Consider the following 21,101-nt stretch of genomic DNA (forward strand, 5'->3'; position numbering starts at 1 on the left):
TCAACTATGTCCTCAGAACTTTTCAAGTTCAGGGTACGTGGCTTCTGAAAACTGGGCATTATTCTAGGGCAAAAGGGAATCACAGCACCACGACCACGACGGCCCCTGCGGGATGGCCTGCCTCTGCCTGTCATTTTTTTGGGGATTAGTTGTACTATGCGTGCAAGCTACTGTGAGACCAGATATGATTGGCAATGTGAACTGTAACAGTTCTGCAGAGCACACACTGTAGGCCTGACACACCCGCTTGAAGACAAGTAACTGCTATTCAATCTATAACAGTGAAAAAAATTTTTTGTTTTTAAAAGCACGCTATAGAGACACCAGATATGATTGGCAATGTGCACTGGAACAGTTCTGGAGAGCACACGCTGAAGGAAGGACTGACAGAGCCGCTTGAAGGACACTGACTGGCTGCTATTAGCTTACACTAGAAACCTTTTTTCTTTGTAAAAGCACGCTAAAGAGACACCAAATATGATTGGCAACTGTCAAAGCACGCTGGCACAGGTCTGCAGAGCACACGCTGAAGTAGGCCTGACACCCAGACGCTTGCAGACAACTAACTGCTCTTCTATTACAGTGAAAAAAAATTATTTCTTTTAAATCTAAAGCTTAACCTATTGTAAAAACAGATATGAGTGGTGGCACTGACTGTGCAAATGGGCAAGGCATCCAACCTGACACAGAAGCTGGCAGGCAGGCAACTGCTCTTCTATTACAGTGAAAAAAAATTATTTCTTTTAAATCTAAAGCTTAACCTATTGTTAAAACAGATATGAGTAGTGGCACTGACTGTGCAAATGGGCAAGGCATCCAACCTGACACAGAAGCTGGCAGGCAGGCAACTGCTCTTCTATTACAGTGAAAAAAAATTCTTTCTTTTAAATCTAAAGCTTAACCTATTGTTAAAACAGATATGAGTGGTGGCACTGACTGTGCAAATGGGCAAGGCATCCAACCTGACACAGAAGCTGGCAGGCAGGCAACTGCTCTTCTATTACAGTGGAAAAAAAATATTTATTTTAAATCTAAAGCTTAACCTATTGTAAAAACAGATATGAGTGGTGGCACTGACTGTGCAAATGGGCAAGGCATCCAACCTGACACAGAAGCTGGCAGGCAGGCAACTGCTCTTCTATTACAGTGAAATTTTTTTATTTCTTTTAAATCTAAAGCTTAACCTATTGTTAAAACAGATATGAGTGGTGGCACTGGGCAAGTAGGCACAGTATCCAATGTGAACCTCACACAGAAGCTGGCAGGCAGGCACCTGCAATTACATTACACAGGAAAAAAAAAAAAAAGCAGCCTGATGTTATAGCCCTAAAAAGGGCTTTTTGGGGTGCTGTCCTTACAGCAGAGATCAGATGAGTCCTTCAGGATTGTAGTGGACACTGAATACCCTAGCTAGCCTAGCTATCAATTTCCCTATCTAATCAGCAGCAGCTAAACTTTCCCTCCTCTCACTAAGCATGCAGCGTCAGAATGAATCGAAAATGGATGCTGGGAGGGAGGTTGGAGGGTGTGGAAGGGAGGGAGTGCTGCTGATTGGCTGGAATGTGTCTGCTGACCGAGAGGCACAGGGTCAAAGTTTGCCCAATGATGACGAATAGGGGGCGGATCGAACTGCGCATGTGTCCGCCCGCCGTGGCGAACGCGAACACGCTAAGTTCGCCAGGAACTGTTCGCCGGCGGACAGTTCGGTACATCACTAGTTCAGCCATCACAAGGAAAACAGGAGAAGCAGACAGTATCGTTTAACATCATTTACTGTTAACAAGAGCTATTACTGTGGTTTCTTGGAGACAAGTTCCACAACTCATTAATGTAAGGGTTCCTTTTTGGGGGAGAGGGTTTCTATATAATGTTTTGCTTAAAGAACCACTTTAGTGCCTGGAAAACAAACTTGTTTTCCTGGCACTATAGTGTTAATAGGTCCCCCCCACCCTCATGGCCTCCCTCCCGCCAGGCTCTAGGGGGAGGAAGGGGTTAAACTCTTCTCCCTCTTCCGACGTCATCTGCCGAATGTGCATGCGCATCCAGAGCCGCGCGCACATTCAATCAGTCCATAGGAAACCATTTCTGAATACTTTCCTATGGACGCAAGCATCTTCTCACTGTGAAAATCACAGTGAGAAGCGCGGAAGCGTCTCTAGCGGCTGTCAATGAGACAGCCACTAGAGGCTGGATTAACCCTAATGTAAACATAGCAGTTTCCCTGAAACTGCTATGTTTACAGCTGCAGGGTTATCCCTAGATGGACCTGGCACCCAGACCACTTCATTGAGCTGAAGTGGTCTGGGTGCCTATAGTGGTCCTTTAAATAATCACAGAGTTATGCTATGAAGTCTGTTTTGTATCCTTTTTTCAGGTACGAATTACACTGTTGCAAGTAGCGAATTCAAAGACTCTGGATCCAGTTTTGTGTGGCAATATCCCTCCCTCATCTACCATTTATAGAACTCTGGGACATTTAAATAACCACTCTAGGCACCCAGACCACTTCAGCTTAATGAAGTGGTCTGGGTGCCAGGTCCAGCTTTTTTTTATAAACATAGCGGTTTCAGAGAAAATGCTATGTTTATAAATGGGTTAATCCAGCCCTCAAAGCCTCTAGTGGCTGTCTCATTGACAGCCGCTAGAGGCGCTTGCATGATTCTCACTGTGAAAATCACAGTGAGAGCACGCAAACGTCCATAGGAAAGCATTGATAATGCTTTCCTATGAGACCGGCTGAATGCGCGCGCAGCTCTTGCCGCGCGTGCGCATTCAGCCGAATGGGAGGAGAGGAGGAGGATCGGAGGAGAAGAGCTCCCTGCCCGGCGCTGGAGAAAGGTAAGTTTTAACCCCTTTCCTCTCCCCAGAGCCCGGCGGGAGGGGGTCCCTAAGGGTTGGGGCACCCTCAGGGCACTATAGTGCCAGGAAAACGAGTATGTGTGACATGTCATGATTACCTTTTATTCCAGAAGTTTGGTCCTTAAGGGGTTAAGTTGATTTACTAGTGGAGGAACAAAAACTGTAACGTACACTGTGATTTTGGTTTAAGTGTTTGAACATATTTTATTTCACCACTGAATATATATGTATGTGCGTTTGTTTGTGTTCTACTAAATCTATATTATCACTTGCCATTATTGCCACAAGTTCATGGATCTTATTCCCTAAACTGTGAGCATTTGTAGACATGACTCTAAGCTTGTCGTTTTTTAACACACTTGCTACAGGCACCTTCTGTACGTGTTTTGGGGGGCAATTGGATTGATGTTTTATCACCCTTTTGCCCCTTTTGATCTTTTGTAAGGAAATGTATTCTTTGTGTAGTAATGAACACCAGGTGATAGGCAATTTTTTTTTGGCCATGTTAAAGGTTTATTCCAACCCATTTTTGTGTACTATTTTTTTGAAGTCTAAATGCCCTACTGGACACTTGGCACTAAGCAAATAAAAAAGCAATACCTGCAATAAATATTTATATATAACATTATTTGAATCCAGCACCACAGGCCAAGTCCTCACGATCGTGTCCTGACCTTCTCCATCCATAATCCAGATTAAAGAACAGTGCACACATAAAAATACAGCTACTTAAAATCACCTATCTCAGCAAACAAATATGGGGATTCAGTTCCACCATGTGGCCATATTGTGTTAAGCCCACCGCTTTGTCAAAGTACCCTAATTCAAACGTGGCAGACAAATAAATAGTGCTAGTGCTAAATAAGCAAAAGTGTATTGTAATAATCTATTGTAAGAGCATTGTGAATATATATAAAGCAAAATAAATGTGATAAATATAATTTACAAAATTCAGTTTTAGAACTAAACAATTAAAGTGACAGTGCTTTGATGTTTATACTCACAATGCATATACCGTATATATCTGCTCTATAAAAATAATAAAGTGACATTACTAACCAAAACCTCCTCAAATATATAGCTGTGGTCACCTCCTAAGGTGCCTCTGAAGCTGGGGGGCTGGAACACTTACAATAAATGAACTAGCTAGGGGTTTGTTAAGTGTCACATTTGACTGCATGTTAGAAATATGGGTAAGTAAAAAGAATGGTCCACAAAGTTAAGAGAAGAGACCATCGCCGTTCACAAACAAGGAACAGAATACAAAAATCCAGCAAAGGCACTGAATGAGATACCATTGGAATCATAAGTTCACAAGTTCAAAGTTGAAGGAACCGTCTGCCCGTGTGTGTGTGCTTTTGTGTATGTGTGTGGCTGTCTGCCTGTGTGTGCGTGATTGTCTGCCTGTGTGTTTGACTGTAACTGTGTGTGGGTGTGACTGTCTGCCTGTGTGTCACTGTAACTGTGTGTGTGATTGACTGTAACTGTATGTGACTGCAACTATGTGTGTTAGTACAATTGTGTGTGTTACTGTAAATGTGTGTGTATTACTAACTGTGTGTATAACTGTCCCCTATACAAATACTACACCCCTATACCCCTATACACACACGCACACACTATACATGGATGAAAGGGGGAGGGGGGTGCTGTCAATATTTCTCATACAGGGTGCCTTCAGCAGTATGTCTGGAGGAAGAAAATTAAGCATACAGTGAAAAGACTCTGACACTCTGCCTACAGTTTAGCATGGTGGTGGCTCTGTGATGCTCTGGGGCTGCTTTGCATCCGTTGGCACTGGACACCTGCAGCGTGTGGAAGGCAAGGTGGACTCATTGAAGTATCAGGAAATCCTAGAAGAAAACATCATGCCATCTGTGTGAAAGCTGAAGTTTGAACATGATTGGACCTTCCAACAAGACAATGATCCCAGGCATGTCTCAAATTCCACCAAAATTCTACAGTGGCCATCACATTCACCAAACTTAAATCCTATAGACAATCTCTGGTGGGGAAAAAAAGGAGGTTGCAACACACAAAGCTGGAGGACATTGCTCATGAATGATGCCAGGAACTGGTGTCAACCTATGCATCTCATTTGTAGCAGGTCAAAACAGAAGAAAGGTGTTCAATTAAGTATTAAATATGCTTGCCATGAAGGGGTTGAATAATTTCTGAGACTGGAGAAGTCTAATTTTTAGTTGAATTTGTGGAAACCAATTGACGCATTCATTGTGTTGAGCTATTTCAATTGCTTTTTCTTGTTTTTGTCATTGCAAACAGTTGGAAGTCTATTCATCTATTTAGCCTTCATATCTTTGGGGTAAAGACTAATAAAAACATATTAAATATAGGCTCTTTGTTTTAAAAGAGAAGAAAGGGGGATTTAAGAGTTACATTAGCCAGTCTCTCATTGTATGTATGTGTTAACTGTTTGTACCATGACGTGTTTGTGTTCAGCCAATGCATATTTTTTTCCAGGTCATGTGACTGGGATAAAAAAGAGGAAGCTAAACTTTTCCTTATTGAGAAACTGCTTGCAAATGCTGAAGCCATTCTCAAGGTGAGTAAGTTTGTCCATAGTTGTCACTTATTTCTGAAAGCCTGAGTAATTTGATGTTAAAAGTAAAATGTTTAAACATATTTTAAGCGATTCCACACAAGCCAAGGTTTCCCCAGGTGCCCATGTTCCCAAAATTTGGAAAGTGTTGATTGGCTGAGAATACCCGCTGACAAGCTAAGCCAATCAGTGCCATCCAGATTTAGAGGAAAATTGACATTGCAATAGCAGTACAGCAAGTAAAGAGTCTTGGTACAGATACCTGGAGAACCTTTGGTTTGTGTCAAACTTCTCAAAAATGGTTTGACAGGGAAGATGTGGAAGACACCAGTTGCTAGATAATGCCATTACCACTACAATGGGCTTTAGTGGCCATGGTTTTTAGAATACCCCTTTAATGTGTTAAGTGCTGGTATAAAGCGTAGTTGGGGAAAGTCTTACAATGCCACAAAGGTTCTGGTGAAATAGATCTATGCATATTCTGCATACCGTATATACTCGAGTATAAGCCGACCCGAATATAAGCCGAGGCCCCTAATTTTACCCCCAAAAACTGGGAAAACTTATTGACTCGAGTATAAGACTAGGGTGGGAAATGCAGCAGCTACTGGTAAATTTCTAAATAAAATTAGATCCTAAAAAAATTATATTAATTGAATATTTATTTCCAGTGTGTGTATATAATGAATGCAGTGTGTGTGTATGAATGCAGCGTGTGTGTATGAGTGCAGCGTGTGTATGAATGCAGTGTGTGTGTGTATGAGTGCAGTGTGTGTGTGTATGAGTGCAGCGTGTGTATGAGTGCAGCGTGTGTGTATGAGTGCAGCGTGTGTGTATGAGTGCAGCGTGTGTGTATGAGTGCAGTGTGTGTGTGTGTGTGTATGTGTGTTGCAGAGCCTGGGGGGGAGGGGGCAATTTTATTTATTTTTTTTACATTATTTTAATATTTTTTTCATTATTTTTTTTATTTACTTATTATTTTTTTTATTATTATTTATTATTTGTAATGTTATTTTTTTTTTTTTAGTTATTATTTTATTATTAATTTATTTTTGTTTCGTCCCCCCTCCCTGCTTGCTAGCTGGCCAGGGAGGGGGGCTCCTTCCCTGGTGGTCCAGTGGGGTTGGCAGTTCAGTGGGGGGGCTGTGGGGGCTGCAGAGATGTTACTTACCTGTCCTGCAGCTCCTGTCAGCTCTCTCCTCCTCCGCCCCGTCCGGTCAGCTCCCTCTGTCACCTCACACTAAGTCTCGCGAGAGCCGCGGCTCTCGCGAGCTTTACACTGGGAGCTGACCGAGGTGCTGAACGGACGGCGCGGAGGAGGAGAGAGCTGACAGGAGCTGCAGGAAAGGTAAGTAACATCTTTGCAGCCCCAGTCTGTATTATGGCAATGCAAATTGCCATAATACAGACTATTGACTCGAGTATAAGCCGAGTTGGGGTTTTTCAGCACAAAAAATGTGCTGAAAAACTCGGCTTATACTCGAGTATATACGGTAGATATTATTCACATTCAGGAGCATGGTTATAGAATTAACTCCAGGCACCATGACCAATATAGTGCATGGTGCATGTACTACTATATGTGCAGCATTTCTGTATGAAAAGCTGCACATACAGAGATAATTAACTTTGGTGTTGGAGGTGTAACCCCACCTCTAACAGCATCATTAGCCATCTCAGAATGAGACTATCGGGCTGGCTAATGTCACTTCTGTGTATAAGAAACGTCCACTGGTAGCATGCATAACATGCTAGCAACACATATCCAATGATGACATGGTCCCACTCATCTTTACCGTCCTCAGGGGAAGTAACATTGCGGATTGGGCCTCAGTGCTGGATAGAAAAGTACCCTAACAGTTCGTTTCCTTGTTGACTATGCATAGATGGATTCTGGCATGAAGAAGTATATTCTCATGCACACCAAAAATTATAGCTGCAGATGCCTTGTATCTTACCTTCAGATGGACGAAGGGGAAAAAGGAGGAATCTTTTCATGAATTACCAGTATATAATGCTGAAAAGTAATAATATTTTTCTCAATCTTCTACAAACAATTTAAAAGAAATTCAAAATGATTCAATATTTAAAGTTTTTAAAAAAAATGGGTTCAATAAAGTTTTTTGATGGAGTAACCCTTGCTGGCACGGTCACCCTTCCTTCAAAAAACACAAATTGCAAAACCTACTTGCCCAATCTGCATTTGGCGATGTCACTCCCACTTGCTGTAGAGGGAGATAAGTCCTGAAGGCAGGACTGAGGGAGTGTTAAAGAACTGGAGCTAGAATACAGAAAAAACTAGTTGCAGAGAATGCAGGGTCTATACTAACGAACAATAGAACAAACAACCTAAAGTTAACATTTTACTTTTATTGTAAACAATGTAAAAACGGTGTATATTAAAAAAACAATAATAAGTTAATTCGATACAAGTTGTGTATTCTTTATATCCTATCTATGTTGCTTAGATGCTGTAGAGAAAATTATCCAATGGTGTGCAGGGAAACTCAAGTGTTATTTAGTATTTATGTGAATATAATTTGACACTTGTAGTATAACTTAGCTATCAGTTACAAAGACAGATCACCACAGAGTGAATAATTGTATCAGAGAACAGAAACTGCAAGCTATGTAACAGAAAGTATAACACACAGAGAATGAAGCCCATGGAATAAGCAAAGCTAGGTGGAATGGGCCTTGACAGAGCTAGGAGGCAGGCCTATGGAGGAGTGTTACTTGATTGGTCAATTGAAATAAGGGGAGTGGCTTAGTCATACAAATATTCGCCATTTTAAAATTGGGTTCCATTTTAATTCGAAATCTTTACCTGTTGTTAGCTGTTGCTGGCTTCTGGTGGGGATTTCTTCTTTTTTGTCTTTCAGATGGATTCCGTGGCTGAGAGTGATATGGCAGTGATCCTCGAGGGCGTGAAGGCGGCGATCCGGCAGCATGGCACAGCTTGGATGGAGCAGCAGCTGGGGGCAGCACTGAGCATGGCGGGTTCGTCGGCGGCGCCGGCGCGGAGGACTTCGCGCCGGACCAGGCCTCCACAGCGATTGAGCCCTGAGGCCGGTGCTGGCGCGGTTAGGAGTCGCAGCCCGTCAGCAGGCGGGACAAGGACCGGCAATAGGAGATGTGGCGGCCGGGCTAGGATCCGCGGAGGTAGCGGCCCGGAGGCGACCGCGCAGCAAGGTCGGCAAGCAGCATCTGAGGTGTGCGGTCAGGACAAGATGGCGCCGAGGAACTCGGAGGCAGCGGGCTCGTTATCGGCAGCGGGTCCCGTTGGGAGCAGGGAGCAGCCTGCAGGACAGAGTAGACGCGGTGAGTCGCCCCCTGGGTCAGTTAGGGCAAAAAGGGGTAAAAAGCAGGGGTTGTCAAATGAGGCCCTCTTAACCCGTTCAGGTTCAGCGAATGATGGGGCAGCCAGTAAGGGCTTGGACAGCAGGGGACAGTCAGCACCTGCCACACATTCCAGGGCGGGTAGGGCGGCACCCAGAGCACGCAGCGGGTTGCAGCAAGCGAGGGCTAGGCCGCAAGCACCTCTTCCATCAGCGCAGCGGCCGCAGGTGACAGGCGATAGGACTGCTCATAGGGCGCTAGTGACGGGTGGCGGGGTCGCAGCAGGCAGTGGCATGGCCCCCTCCAGAACTGGCACTGAGATGGGGCGCTGTAGGCCGGCAGATCAGCGGGCGGGCAGGGAAGGCCACGCTCAGGATAGGTCGGACAGCCCCGTTAGTTGGCGCAGGGACAGGGGGGGTGATAGGGGATCCCGTCATCGCTCCAGGAGTAACCGGCGGAGCAGACAGCGCAGCAGCAGCGGGGAGTCGTCGGTTGGGCGGTACCGCGGCTCTCCCGTTCGGGGTCCAGTCTCGCGGGGGAGTGCATCTAGGTCGGCGAGCAGGGGCTCTCCTGACAGGCGAGACAGAAGTTCGTCCGGGGACAGGTGTGGCAGAAAGGGCCGGCAGGCCAGGAGTAGCAGTACGCATAGGAGCGCAAGGGTTGAGGTTAGGGAGGATTTGGGTTCTGAAGACGGCCTCCCCAGTTGTGCTTCTTTCGTCCACAGGTCATTGGATGTCGGGTCAGCGGGCCGTAGGAGGCCTAGGGACGGCGGAGAATTCGCAGCAGCATCGCCAGGCCCATCGCATGGCGGAGTTCGGGATGCAGCCCCAGGATCAGCAACACCTCGGGGTTTGGTCGGTGAGTTGCACAGTACACCACACTCTGGAGATTTATTAGAGGGCTTAAAATCGTTCCTTACATCTTGGAGTTCAGGGCTGGATAAGGGGGCTTCTTTTAGCAGGGCTTGGTTGCCAGGATCGTCGGGTTTGGGGTCGGGGGTGCTTCCGGTCCCCGAGCGGGCAGGGAGCGGGGCAGGTGAGTTGGCAGCAACGGTAGGGGGGTCAGTAGCCTCAGAAGTGGCTGTGGAGAGGGACACGCTAGTGGGGGAGATTCCGGATGCAGCACGGCAGAATGTACACGTGTCGTTTGCGGGTCCGCTAGGGTGTCACCTTAAGATGGAAGTTAAAGAAAGGTTGTGGAAGGGTGAATTTGTGGAGATCTTCTCCCTTCTCCCTTTAGATGAGTACCTGGATTTGAAGGAGGAGGATAAAAAGGACGCTAAGAAAGAGGAGGAGGAAAAGCGGCGTCGGTATAGGAAAATCCCGAAAACTTTCGGGAATTGGTTGCGAGCATTTTGCATACTGGCGAGTGTGCTGGGGGAAAAGGCCCCTGATAAATGTTCCCAGTTGTTTTGTTACTTAGACGGGGTGTGGGAATCTTACCGCACGTATGGGGGGCTGGCCTGGTGGCGGTACGATGAACAATTTCGCCAGAGGCTATCAGCTAATCCAGGGATGAGATGGGACCAGATGGACCTACCGTTATGGATGAAGCTGATGATGTCCCAAAAGGCGGCCCCCTTTCAAGGGGGGGCTGGCGCCGGTGCCTCTTCCACCGCGTCGGCTGCGCAAAGGAAGGGTTTTTGCTGGCTCTATAACGAGGGCCAATGTAAGTGGGGTGCCTCATGCCGCTTTAAGCATGAATGCTCCGGTTGTGGAGGGGGGCACAGTTACAACAAGTGTTTCAAGCGGGGTAAGTCTGCAGCACCTAGCTCGGCCGGAGGGGCTTCGGCACCATCCGCTGCCGCTGGGTCGGTCGCCAGTGAAGGTAGACGCGATGCTCCCGTGGCTAAACAGCTACGGTAAACGAGATGATGCCTGCTTGTTGTTTGAGGGATTTACGAAGGGTTTTATCATTCCCTTCCGGGAGCGGGTTGTGGCACCTCGTTTCCGTAATCTGCGCTCCGTTGGCGAACATCATGAGGTAGTGTGTGAGAAATTGCTTCATGAGGTTCGCCTGGGCCGGATGGCGGGACCGTATAAAGTGCCTCCGCTGCCCGATCTCAGGGTTTCCCCTCTAGGCTTAGTGCCAAAGAAGGAGGCGGGAAAATTTCGCCTCATCCACCACTTGTCATACCCGAAAGGGTCATCGGTCAATGATGACATTGACGGGGCACTCTGTTCTGTTTCCTACGCATCATTCGACCAGGCGGTCGAGCTGGTAAGGGAGGCAGGACGCGGAGCGTTGTTGGCTAAGGCGGACATAGAAGCGGCTTTTCGCCTTTTGCCCATTCACCCAATGTGTCACCACTTATTGGGTTGTTTTATCGATGACAGCTATTTTGTGGATCTGTGTCTACCCATGGGTTGCTCCATTTCATGTGCGTACTTTGAGAAATTTAGTACGTTCGTGGAATGGGTAGTGAGGAAGGAGGCGGGCACCAAGTTTGTGGTCCATTATTTGGATGACTTCTTGTGTGTGGGGCCGGCCGGCTCCGACGCTTGCCGTTTCAGGTTGCGGTGTCTTGAATGGGTTAGCCGGGTTTTTGGGATACCTCTGGCTCGCGACAAGACTGTGGGGCCTGTTACTTGCCTTAGTTTCCTAGGACTTGAGATTGACACGGTCGCCGGGGAATGTAGGTTGCCAGCGGATAAGTTGGAGTCCCTGCGCGACGCTATTTCAGAGTTGCGGGGGGCAAGGAAGGCGACCCTGCGGGATATACAATCGCTGTTGGGACGGTTGAATTTCGCTTGTCGCATTATTCCGGTGGGTAGGGTGTTTAACCGGTTCCTAGCCAAAGCCACGGCGGGAGTGCGGTCACCTCATCATTTTATTAGAGTCACCGCTCCGATCAAGGAGGACTTGGGGGTTTGGGATACCTTCCTGAAGGATTTTAATGGGAAGGTCTTTTTCAGGGAAAAGTGTATTGAATCGCCCGAGTTGGAATTCTTTACCGATGCATCTGGGAGTGTAGGTTTCGGGGCCTACTTCGCGGGTCAGTGGTGTGCGGAAAGATGGCCTGAAAAGTGGGCAGTCAGCCCGCTGATTCGGAACTTGGCTTTCCTCGAGCTGTTCCCATTGGTGGTGGCACTCTCGTTGTGGGGCCAGGTTTTACGCAATAGGAGAGTGGTTTTCTTTACTGACAACATGGCTGTTGTGGAGGCGGTGAACAATCTGTCAGCGTCCTCGGTCCCAGTGGTCCGCTTGCTTCGCCGGTTTGTTTTGTACTGCATGCAGTTAAACATTGTTTTTCGTGCACGTCATGTCCCAGGTTTCTTAAACGTAATTGCGGATGCTCTTTCTCGCTTTCAGTGGGAAAAGTTTCGGGCGGAGGCTCCGACCGCGCAAAAGGAGGGTCTGCCATGTCCGGATCAGATGTGGCGGCTCGGGACATCTTGCTTGGAAGACTGATCAGGGATTCGTTGGCTCCGGGCACGTGGGCAGCGTATAGTAAAGTATGGGAAAGGTGGGACGAAGCAGTAGGCTGTACAGGGGACATGGTATCGGCAAAGGTACGTTTAGAGACTTTATTATGGTTGCTTTGCCGGCTGTTCGCAGGGGGTGCTTCCCCGGCAGTGGTTGGTCGAAACTTGGCAGCCCTAGCGTTTCTCTTCAAGCTCCGTGGGTGGGAGGATTTGACGAAGTCGTTTATTGTGCGGCAGGCAGTTAAAGGTTATCGCAAGGGGAGGTCTGTCCCTGACAGTAGGAGGCCGGTGTCTTTCACGGTGCTTCTGCAGCTTCTGGGGGTCTTGCCAAGTTTGTGTTTTTCGCTGTTTGAGGTCTTGCTATTTAAGGTGGCTTTTGTATGGGCCTTTTTCGGGGCATTTCGGGTGAGCGAGATTGTGAGTGGGAGTAAGCTTAGGCAAGGGGGTCTTCAGTTCGAGGACGTGGACTTGAGGGTAGCAGAAGTAGCTATTCGGCTACGGCGCTCGAAGACTGATGTCTTTGGGAGAGGTCGGACGATTAAGCTGTCTGCTATACCTCAAGTGGAGGCTTGCCCGGTGGGCTGTGCTCAGCGATATGTGGAAGTCCGCCCTGAAGGGAGGGGTTCCTTTTTTCGCCATGCTGACGGCTCGGCGTTGTCAAGGTTCCAATTCACCAGGGTGTTTAAGTTGGGTTTGGAGCGCTTGGGCATGGATCCCTCGCAATTTGGCACCCACTCGTTCAGGATCGGGGCTGCCACTGAGGCGGCGAGATTAGGCTTGGGGGACGAGCTGGTTAAGAAAATTGGGAGATGGGAATCGCTTAGATTCCGTTCATATGTACGACCTGACCTGTTATTATAAATCATGTTGATGTTTTGGCGGTACAATTCAGGTTGGCCGTGGTTATAAGTTATTTCCTTTCTTTTCAGGTGGAGTCGCATGGATAGTAGGCCATTCATATGTCTACTGGGCTGAACGGAGGGCTGCAGTTCGGAGACAAGGCACGCAGCTCGGCTTTCCGTTGGAGGTGTTACGTGTGTTGTGGTTTGGCTTTCGGGGTTATGGTTGGAGAGATACGTGTTTGGATTTATTTCGGAGGATAGGGCAGGGGGAAGTCCCCGATTTAATATTGTTCCACACGGGGGGGAATGATTTTGGGTTGGTCCCGCAAAGGGAATTAGTTCGTGGAATTAAAAGGGACTTGGATAAGTTGAGGTCTTTGATCCCCGGGGTGGTTATTGTTTGGTCGGAAACGGTACCGCGTTTCCATTGGCGTCATGCGAGGGATTTCGCAGCGATGGCAAGATATAGACGAAAGTTCAATAAGTTGTTGGCGATTTTTATTAAGAGATCTGGGGGGGTAGTTGTGCGGCACAGGGAGCTGGAGGATATGTTACCGGGATACTTCCGGCGTGATGGGGTGCATTTGTCTGATGTGGATTTGGATTTCCTTAATTTGGGCTTTCAGGATGGTTTGCGGCAGGCTTTGTTTATTCGGGGTGGGGTTGCCCAGGAGACTTGAGGGGTCAAGCTCTGTGCTGTGGCGGGGGTAGGTCGGTTTTTGGTAAGTGGGATAGGTCAAGAGGAATACTTACCTTTAGATTTGGTGGTAGGTTCGAGCTCGGTGGTAACTACGAACCTGGGGGTGTAGGGGTGTCTCGGTATGCCCCTACACTGGAAATGGATGCCCTTGGTGGCTGGGACAATGGTGTAGGGGTGTCTTGGTATGCCCCTACAGTGGAAAGGGATGCCCTTGGTGGCTATGTGATGGTATAGGGGTGTCTTGGTATGCCCCTACTGTGAAATGGGATGCCCTTGGTGGCTATGATAATAGTGTAGGGGTGTCTCGGTATGCCCCTACAATTGGAAATGGTTGCCCTGGGTGGCTGTGTTAATTGTTTATGTTATTTATGATATGTTACATTGTTATATGGTATTATGTAAATATGTTTGAGGTCATTGTCTGGGTATTTAGTTATGTTAATTGGGGGAATGTCTGTTCAAATGTTGGTGACAATGACCTCTTAAATTTTATATTTTAATTTTATATATTTATGTAATTAATAAAGCCGTGGAATATTTTTGCCAAATAATCCTTGTGTCTGTGTTTATTGGAGGTTAATTGGTTATAACTGGAATAGGCCAAAGAGACGACAATGCGCATGTCATGAAGCCCATGGAATAAGCAAAGCTAGGTGGAATGGGCCTTGACAGAGCTAGGAGGCAGGCCTATGGAGGAGTGTTACTTGATTGGTCAATTGAAATAAGGGGAGTGGCTTAGTCATACAAATATTCGCCATTTTAAAATTGGGTTCCATTTTAATTCGAAATCTTTACCTGTTGTTAGCTGTCCCGCCCACCCTCCCTAATTTAGTGGGTTAATGGTTAAGATTTATGACTCTCCCGTTTTGTCACGGCGGCGGGGGATGGTTTAGTTTAATTGGGGGTAGGTCGGTTTTTGGTAAGTGGGATAGGTCAAGAGGAATACTTACCTTTAGATTTGGTGGTAGGTTCGAGCTCGGTGGTAACTACGAACCTGGGGGTGTAGGGGTGTCTCGGTATGCCCCTACACTGGAAATGGATGCCCTTGGTGGCTGGGACAATGGTGTAGGGGTGTCTTGGTATGCCCCTACAGTGGAAAGGGATGCCCTTGGTGGCTATGTGATGGTGTAGGGGTGTCTTGGTATGCCCCTACTGTGAAATGGGATGCCCTTGGTGGCTATGATAATAGTGTAGGGGTGTCTCGGTATGCCCCTACAATTGGAAATGGTTGCCCTGGGTGGCTGTGTTAATTGTTTATGTTATTTATGATATGTTACATTGTTATATGGTATTATGTAAATATGTTTGAGGTCATTGTCTGGGTATTTAGTTATGTTAATTGGGGGAATGTCTGTTCAAATGTTGGTGACAATGACCTCTTAAATTTTATATTTTAATTTTATATATTTATGTAATTAATAAAGCCGTGGAATATTTTTGCCAAATAATCCTTGTGTCTGTGTTTATTGGAGGTTAATTGGTTATAACTGGAATAGGCCAAAGAGACGACAATGCGCATGTCAGGCACCTGAACAGCAGCTAAACTGTCGACAATTCTGTTCCGCACTAAAATAAAATGTCCCTAGTCGTCAATTAGCCACTAAAAAGATAGACAGGGTAGAGAATAACTGTTGGTCTTAATTGAAAGTCACATACAGAATATAGGTGGATAGAATGACCATAGTGGACATAGAAGATAGACCCGTTGGAAAAGGCCCCCGGCGATTGTTTCACTGATCAGGCGTCTCATCAAATGGGACAGACGGTGAAAATTACCATATTGTAAAAAGGGTACATACACATGAGATTGGTTGCAGAATTAACTAACAGATGCCAATTATAGAGAATGATGAAATGACCACCAGTCAAACTTCTGGATTGGCAATGATTCTGATTGACACAATAAGAGGAAGAGTGGAAAGGTTGAATTGGAGGACAAACAAAATGCCTATGAAGAAGGAGATACACTCAAAAGTCAGTCCAAGACCCCCTAAACAGTTGACGATGTTACAACAAAGTAATCAAAAGTCATAACAGAGTAAACTGAGGAAAAAATATTCCAAGACTTTTACAGAGTGCAGGGAATCAGTCAATCATGTGAATAATGAAAGATCCACATTGAGTTATAATTGTGAAAGAGGATATCTGAGTAAACACAGTGGAAAATATTATGGGGAATAATTCCACACCAAAAATAAATATATGCAATTTTAGTAAACAAATGACTCAGTAATAACACCTACTAGCATGCTATGTTAAGAATACAATGGCCAACTTAAGAGTGTTTCAACTAAGGATCCTTAGTAGGATTAAAACGTAAAGATCAAATAGAGTCAATATTGTTTTTAATATGCATGATTTATAAAGAACACTATAGGGTCATACAAACATGTATTCCCTATAGTGTTAAATGTGAGCCCTTAAAAGCGGCAGTTGCGCAATACATTTTAAAAAATATTTTTGGCTCCCCAGCCTGGCACAGTGTTCCCCAAGTTTCAGGAAGATACCCAGGGTCTGGGTTGGAAGAGACCCTGGGGAGATCTCCGTGCTTGCCCCTTTCAGCAGGATCGGTGCCGGGCAGCTAGCAAAGTCTCTCTCTATGTGAGAAGCTACAGCATGAGAGTGAGCTGTTCCCATTCTGCAATCAACCTGTTCATAAGGCTCACAGGGCCAGGAAATCCCTGAAATGGTGGGTTTAGGCGATGGGGTTAAGACTGGAATTAGACGGTGGAATTAGGACTGGCATTTAAGGTAGGACTATGGGTTAGATATAAATTGATTTAGGGTTGGATTATAGGGAGGATTAGAGGTTGGAATATGGATAGGATTATGGGTTGGATCAGGGGTAGGAAAAGGGGTAGACTATGGGTTAGATTATTGGTTGGATAATAACTAAGATTATTGAGGCGGAACCAACCTCGCCACTGGGCATTGGAGAAGCCTGTTTGCCCGCCTCCTGCCTGCTGACTATGGCCCCTGGGAGATTTGACCCTTTAAATACAGAATTTGGGCATGTTGTATTGTATTATGCTGCTACTGGCCCTTTAAGAACCATCTGGGGACATACTGTGGAGTTACTAGGTGGCCACCATTTCATGTATCAGAGGCACATGGTGAGAACAATGGATGAAGCACATGGTGAGAACAATGGATGGCGGCCATTTTAACTCACAGACACGGTTGTGACTTTTCTACACGGTGCCATCTCGCCGGTATTTGGTGCACAAAGACATCGTGCAGTAGTTTTAAACTATACAACAGGGGACACATTATACAGTGATTATTTTTCATATAGCCTGTATATGTTCTGCGGAATCTGCATTAAACTGTATCTTCCAAACCACTGAACGGATCTGGGTGAATTTTGGATATGTGGTTCACCCAGATCCCCCGGTTCTGAGGATATACTATGTGGTTTTTGCATGTTTTCGGGTCTCTGTGATATGTTTTATAAAACTATTTCTCTGTCTGTGATAATTAGATTACCTATTGTGTTCAGTAATCATATCACAGGCAGAGGGGAGGATTTTGTGTGGGAGTGTCTGTGTGTATTGTACAGATTGATTGGTTGTATTTAAAAACCCTGTGGGCAGTAATAAGTTTGTGGATTGGGAATAAAAGAGGCTGTATGTGCCAGTACAGTCAGTTCTTCTTCACCCTCAATTTGAAGTGTCGTCTCTTATTGGGGGAATCTGCTACAAGGGATTGCTATGCTCTGCATATTCCCTTGCTGTAATAACTACTAAGCTCTTGTAAGAGCTTGTTCCTGCTTAACTATCTTGGAGGAGAGGTTTAACCACCCCCCCCCCCCCCCCGGAGCCTTGTCGTAGGTCCAGGGTGGGCAGGAGACGTCGAGACCCCAACCAAGCTGCGGCGGTTCGTGGGGTCTGCGGTGCTTATGGTGTCTGGTGGAGTGCTTGTAGCCCTCGGGAAGCACTAGGAGCATCCATCAACGGAGGTACTCAGTTGGGGTGCCCGTCGATCCGTTACAATTATAAATTAGATAAATGTTGGATTAGGGATAATACTAAGGGTAAGATTAAGGGCAGGATTAGAAGGGAAAAGGTATACATGTGAGGTATCATTGAATTCATGAATAGTAGCAGAATACAAATATGGCATGTGTTTGCAGTTGTGGGACGTGTGGTCTGTGTATTTTCCCAAAATAAAGCATGTTTGGAAAAAATACAAAAATGTGACCTAGCTTTGTGAAAAACGTCACAATGCTCTTAGTTACATAGCCTGGGGGATGTACTTTCGATAACTACAGTATATACTTTTGTGTAGTAGTTTTGGATTCTGTGACTACTATATAAATTGTAATCTCAGCATAACAAATTTTTAGCTTTAAAACCATAGCTTGCTCCATGTAGTTGTATAACTTCTAAAATGTAATTGAAATTGAAATCCTAGACATATTTGGCATTTTAACAATTATGACTAATTATTGAATCTTTTTTAAGCTAGTTTTTTTTTATATATATATTTGCACTTGGTGTGTAGAAATTATTAAATTTAAAACTGAGAAAAAAATTCGTTCCCCCCACATTTTTCAATATTTTAACCCTATTTAATATTGTGTATATATATATATATATATATATATATATATATATATTGTTAAGACACCTTTTGTCTTAATAAGTAAGTCACTGTTTAGTCTATCTTCCCCTCTCACCGTATCAAGTTCTTGTTCGTATTCTGTATAATCCACGAACCATAACCAGGAGAAGTAGTAATCCCTCGAGTAACGATATCCACCGAACGGCATAAGTTTCCAATAATAGTCCTTGAGCGTAAATAAGAATCCCCCCAATAACGAGACTGAAGCTCCGTGTTGAGGGGTCAAAACAAGATCTGAGGACTGGAACATCCAGCCTGCTTTTTATTAGGAAAAGGCACACACAGGGCACTCCCAGGGGGAGGATGAAAATAACCAATTATACACAGGGTAACACCCCCACCTCTCCTCCCCTCAGATAATCACATAACACAATTAAACTGTACAATAATTCACCCCAGTTATGGATGTACCCCAAAACCAGGGGGTACACCCTTGAGTCCAGCACCGCTTGAAAGGTCTTGGTTAGGGGAACACTCTGTCCAAATCTTAGCCCATTCGGTTAAGGGGTTCGGGAGTTATGGACGATTGAAGTTTTGACCGACTGCACGGATCTTCTAGCCGAAAAGAGTTCCACAAGTTCTGGCCCTGCAGTCGGTCTCCGTTCGCCGGTTAAAATCACACGAAATCCTTATCATCCACAACTGTCTCCGAGTTCGCTGGATTCCCCATAGCTGATTACAAGTAACTACCGAATGGCTCGTCGTTCGGTTGTTCCAACACGAACTTCTGGGTGTATGGAGGTCTCAGCGGTGTTCGCCTGTTTGGGTATCCGTTTTTAGTTCCACGCGTTCACAGGCAAACACCGCTGTTCGTACACAAGATGGCCGCGAACACGTGCAACAGTCCCAAAATGGCGGCCACCCATATTTTAGACAGGAAGTTCGTGCGAAACGAGGCGAACAGCTGGAAAACAGGCTGGAACGGTAAAACATACTTTATAACATCCCAAATCAGTCCTTTAGGCGGATGGCCTAAAATAGTCGAATCCACAAAAGTACTAGGCAGACGGATGGTTCCGTCACACGGCTCCCCCCTTGTGGAACACTCCGGCAGACCCGGCTTGACCCTGTGGCGGGTCAACTTGGGGATGTCCGGACTTACGAGGTGGTGGATATGTCGGTCTGTCGTGATAAGCCATCCGCATTTCCGTTCAGCTTACCGGGTCTGTAGCTAATAGTAAAATTGTACGGTTGTAATGCCAAGCTCCATCTCAGCAGTCTCCCATTGTCGCCTGAGACCCGGTTAAGCCAAACGAGGGGGTTATGGTCTGTTACAAGGGAAAATTCTTGCCCATACAAGTAGGGACTTAACTTTTTCAATGCCCAGACTAGGGCTAAACATTCTTTTTCAACTGCCGCATAACTCACTTCTCGGGGTAGTAATTTTCGGCTGAGGTATGCGACAGGATGCTCTCCTCCATCTTCCCCAACTTGGCTTAACACAGCCCCCAGTCCATACATGGAAGCATCTGTGTGAACGAGAAAGCGTTTGTTAGGGACTGGGGCAGCCAAGATAGGGGCATTCACGAGAGCTTGCTTCAGTGCCTGGAACGCAGCTTCACAAGCCGGGGACCACAGGACCTGCTTAGGCAAATTCTTTTTCGTCAGATCTGTCAGGGGCTTAGCAATAGAGCTGTAGTCAGGAACGAAACGTCGGTAGTATCCCGCTGTCCCTAAGAAGGCCAATACCTGGGTCTTAGTAGTGGGTGTGGGCCAGTTAGCCACCGCTTCTACTTTGGCGGGCTCTGGTCTCTGGTTCCCACATCCCACTCGGTGACCCAGGTCCTGTACCTCTGCCATACCTACATGGCACTTTTCTGGCTTCAATGTCAGGCCAGTGGCCCGGATCTTATCCAGCACTACCCCTATGTGTACCAGGTGTTCCTCCCAGGACCCACTATAGATCGCTATGTCATCCAAGTATGCACAGGCAAATTCTTGGAAGCCATCCAGGAGTCTATCCACTATCCGTTGGAAAGTAGCCGGGGCATTCTTCATCCCAAAAGGCATGACCCTAAATTGGTACAGGCCGAATGGGGTGACGAAGGCCGACTTGGGGATAGCATCCTCGGCCAGGGGAATCTGCCAGTAGCCCTTACATAGGTCTATGGTGGTCAGATAACGTCCCCTGGCAATACGATCCAATAATTCGTCTACCCGGGGCATCGGGTAGGCGTCAGTGGTAGTCCGCTCGTTGAGTCGCCTGTAGTCCACACAGAACCGGGTGGTCCCATCTTTCTTCGGTACTAGGACTACAGGCGAAGCCCAAGGGCTGTCAGAGGGTTCGATGACCCCAAGCTGGGTCATCTCCTGTATCTCCTTCCGCATTCCATCTCGGACTGCTTCAGGGATACGGTAGGGTGGCTGTCGTAAGGGGGTCTGTCCGGGGGTCTCTACCTTGTGTATAGCGAGGTGGGTGTAACCTGGCTCCTGGGAAAAAGTTGCTTGTTTTTCCCATAACAACTGTTTCGCTTGAATCTTTTCTGTGGGGTTTAACCTGTCTCCTAACTGTACGAGGGAGGTGAGGTCAGTCTGGGGGTCCCTTTCTAATAGATCAGGGAGAGACAAATTCTCCGGGTCATCTGCAGCTGGGGCACATACAGCTGCAATGTTCTCAGGTCGTTCTTGATACTCTTTCAGCATGTTCACATGAAAGGATCTCTGGACCTTTTCGTCGGAACAGCTGGCTATCAAATAGGTAGTATCGCAGATCTGCGCCACTATCCTGTACGGGCCTTGCCAAGAGGCTTGCA

General features: G+C 46.4%; 1 protein-coding gene across 1 annotated transcript in view; it reads left to right on the forward strand.

The window, feature by feature from the left end:
* LOC134586258 (uncharacterized) overlaps positions 1–21,101 on the forward strand; it is a 141,696-nt gene that overhangs the window by 111,019 nt on the left and 9,576 nt on the right. Inside the window, exon 5 of the mRNA XM_063441750.1 lies at positions 5,341–5,422. Within this exon, the coding sequence (XP_063297820.1) occupies positions 5,341–5,422 (82 nt within the window). The remainder of the gene's footprint in view (positions 1–5,340; positions 5,423–21,101) is intronic.

The sequence above is a fragment of the Pelobates fuscus genome, chromosome 2 (genome assembly GCF_036172605.1).
Source record: "Pelobates fuscus isolate aPelFus1 chromosome 2, aPelFus1.pri, whole genome shotgun sequence".
NCBI classification, from domain to species: domain Eukaryota; kingdom Metazoa; phylum Chordata; class Amphibia; order Anura; family Pelobatidae; genus Pelobates; species Pelobates fuscus.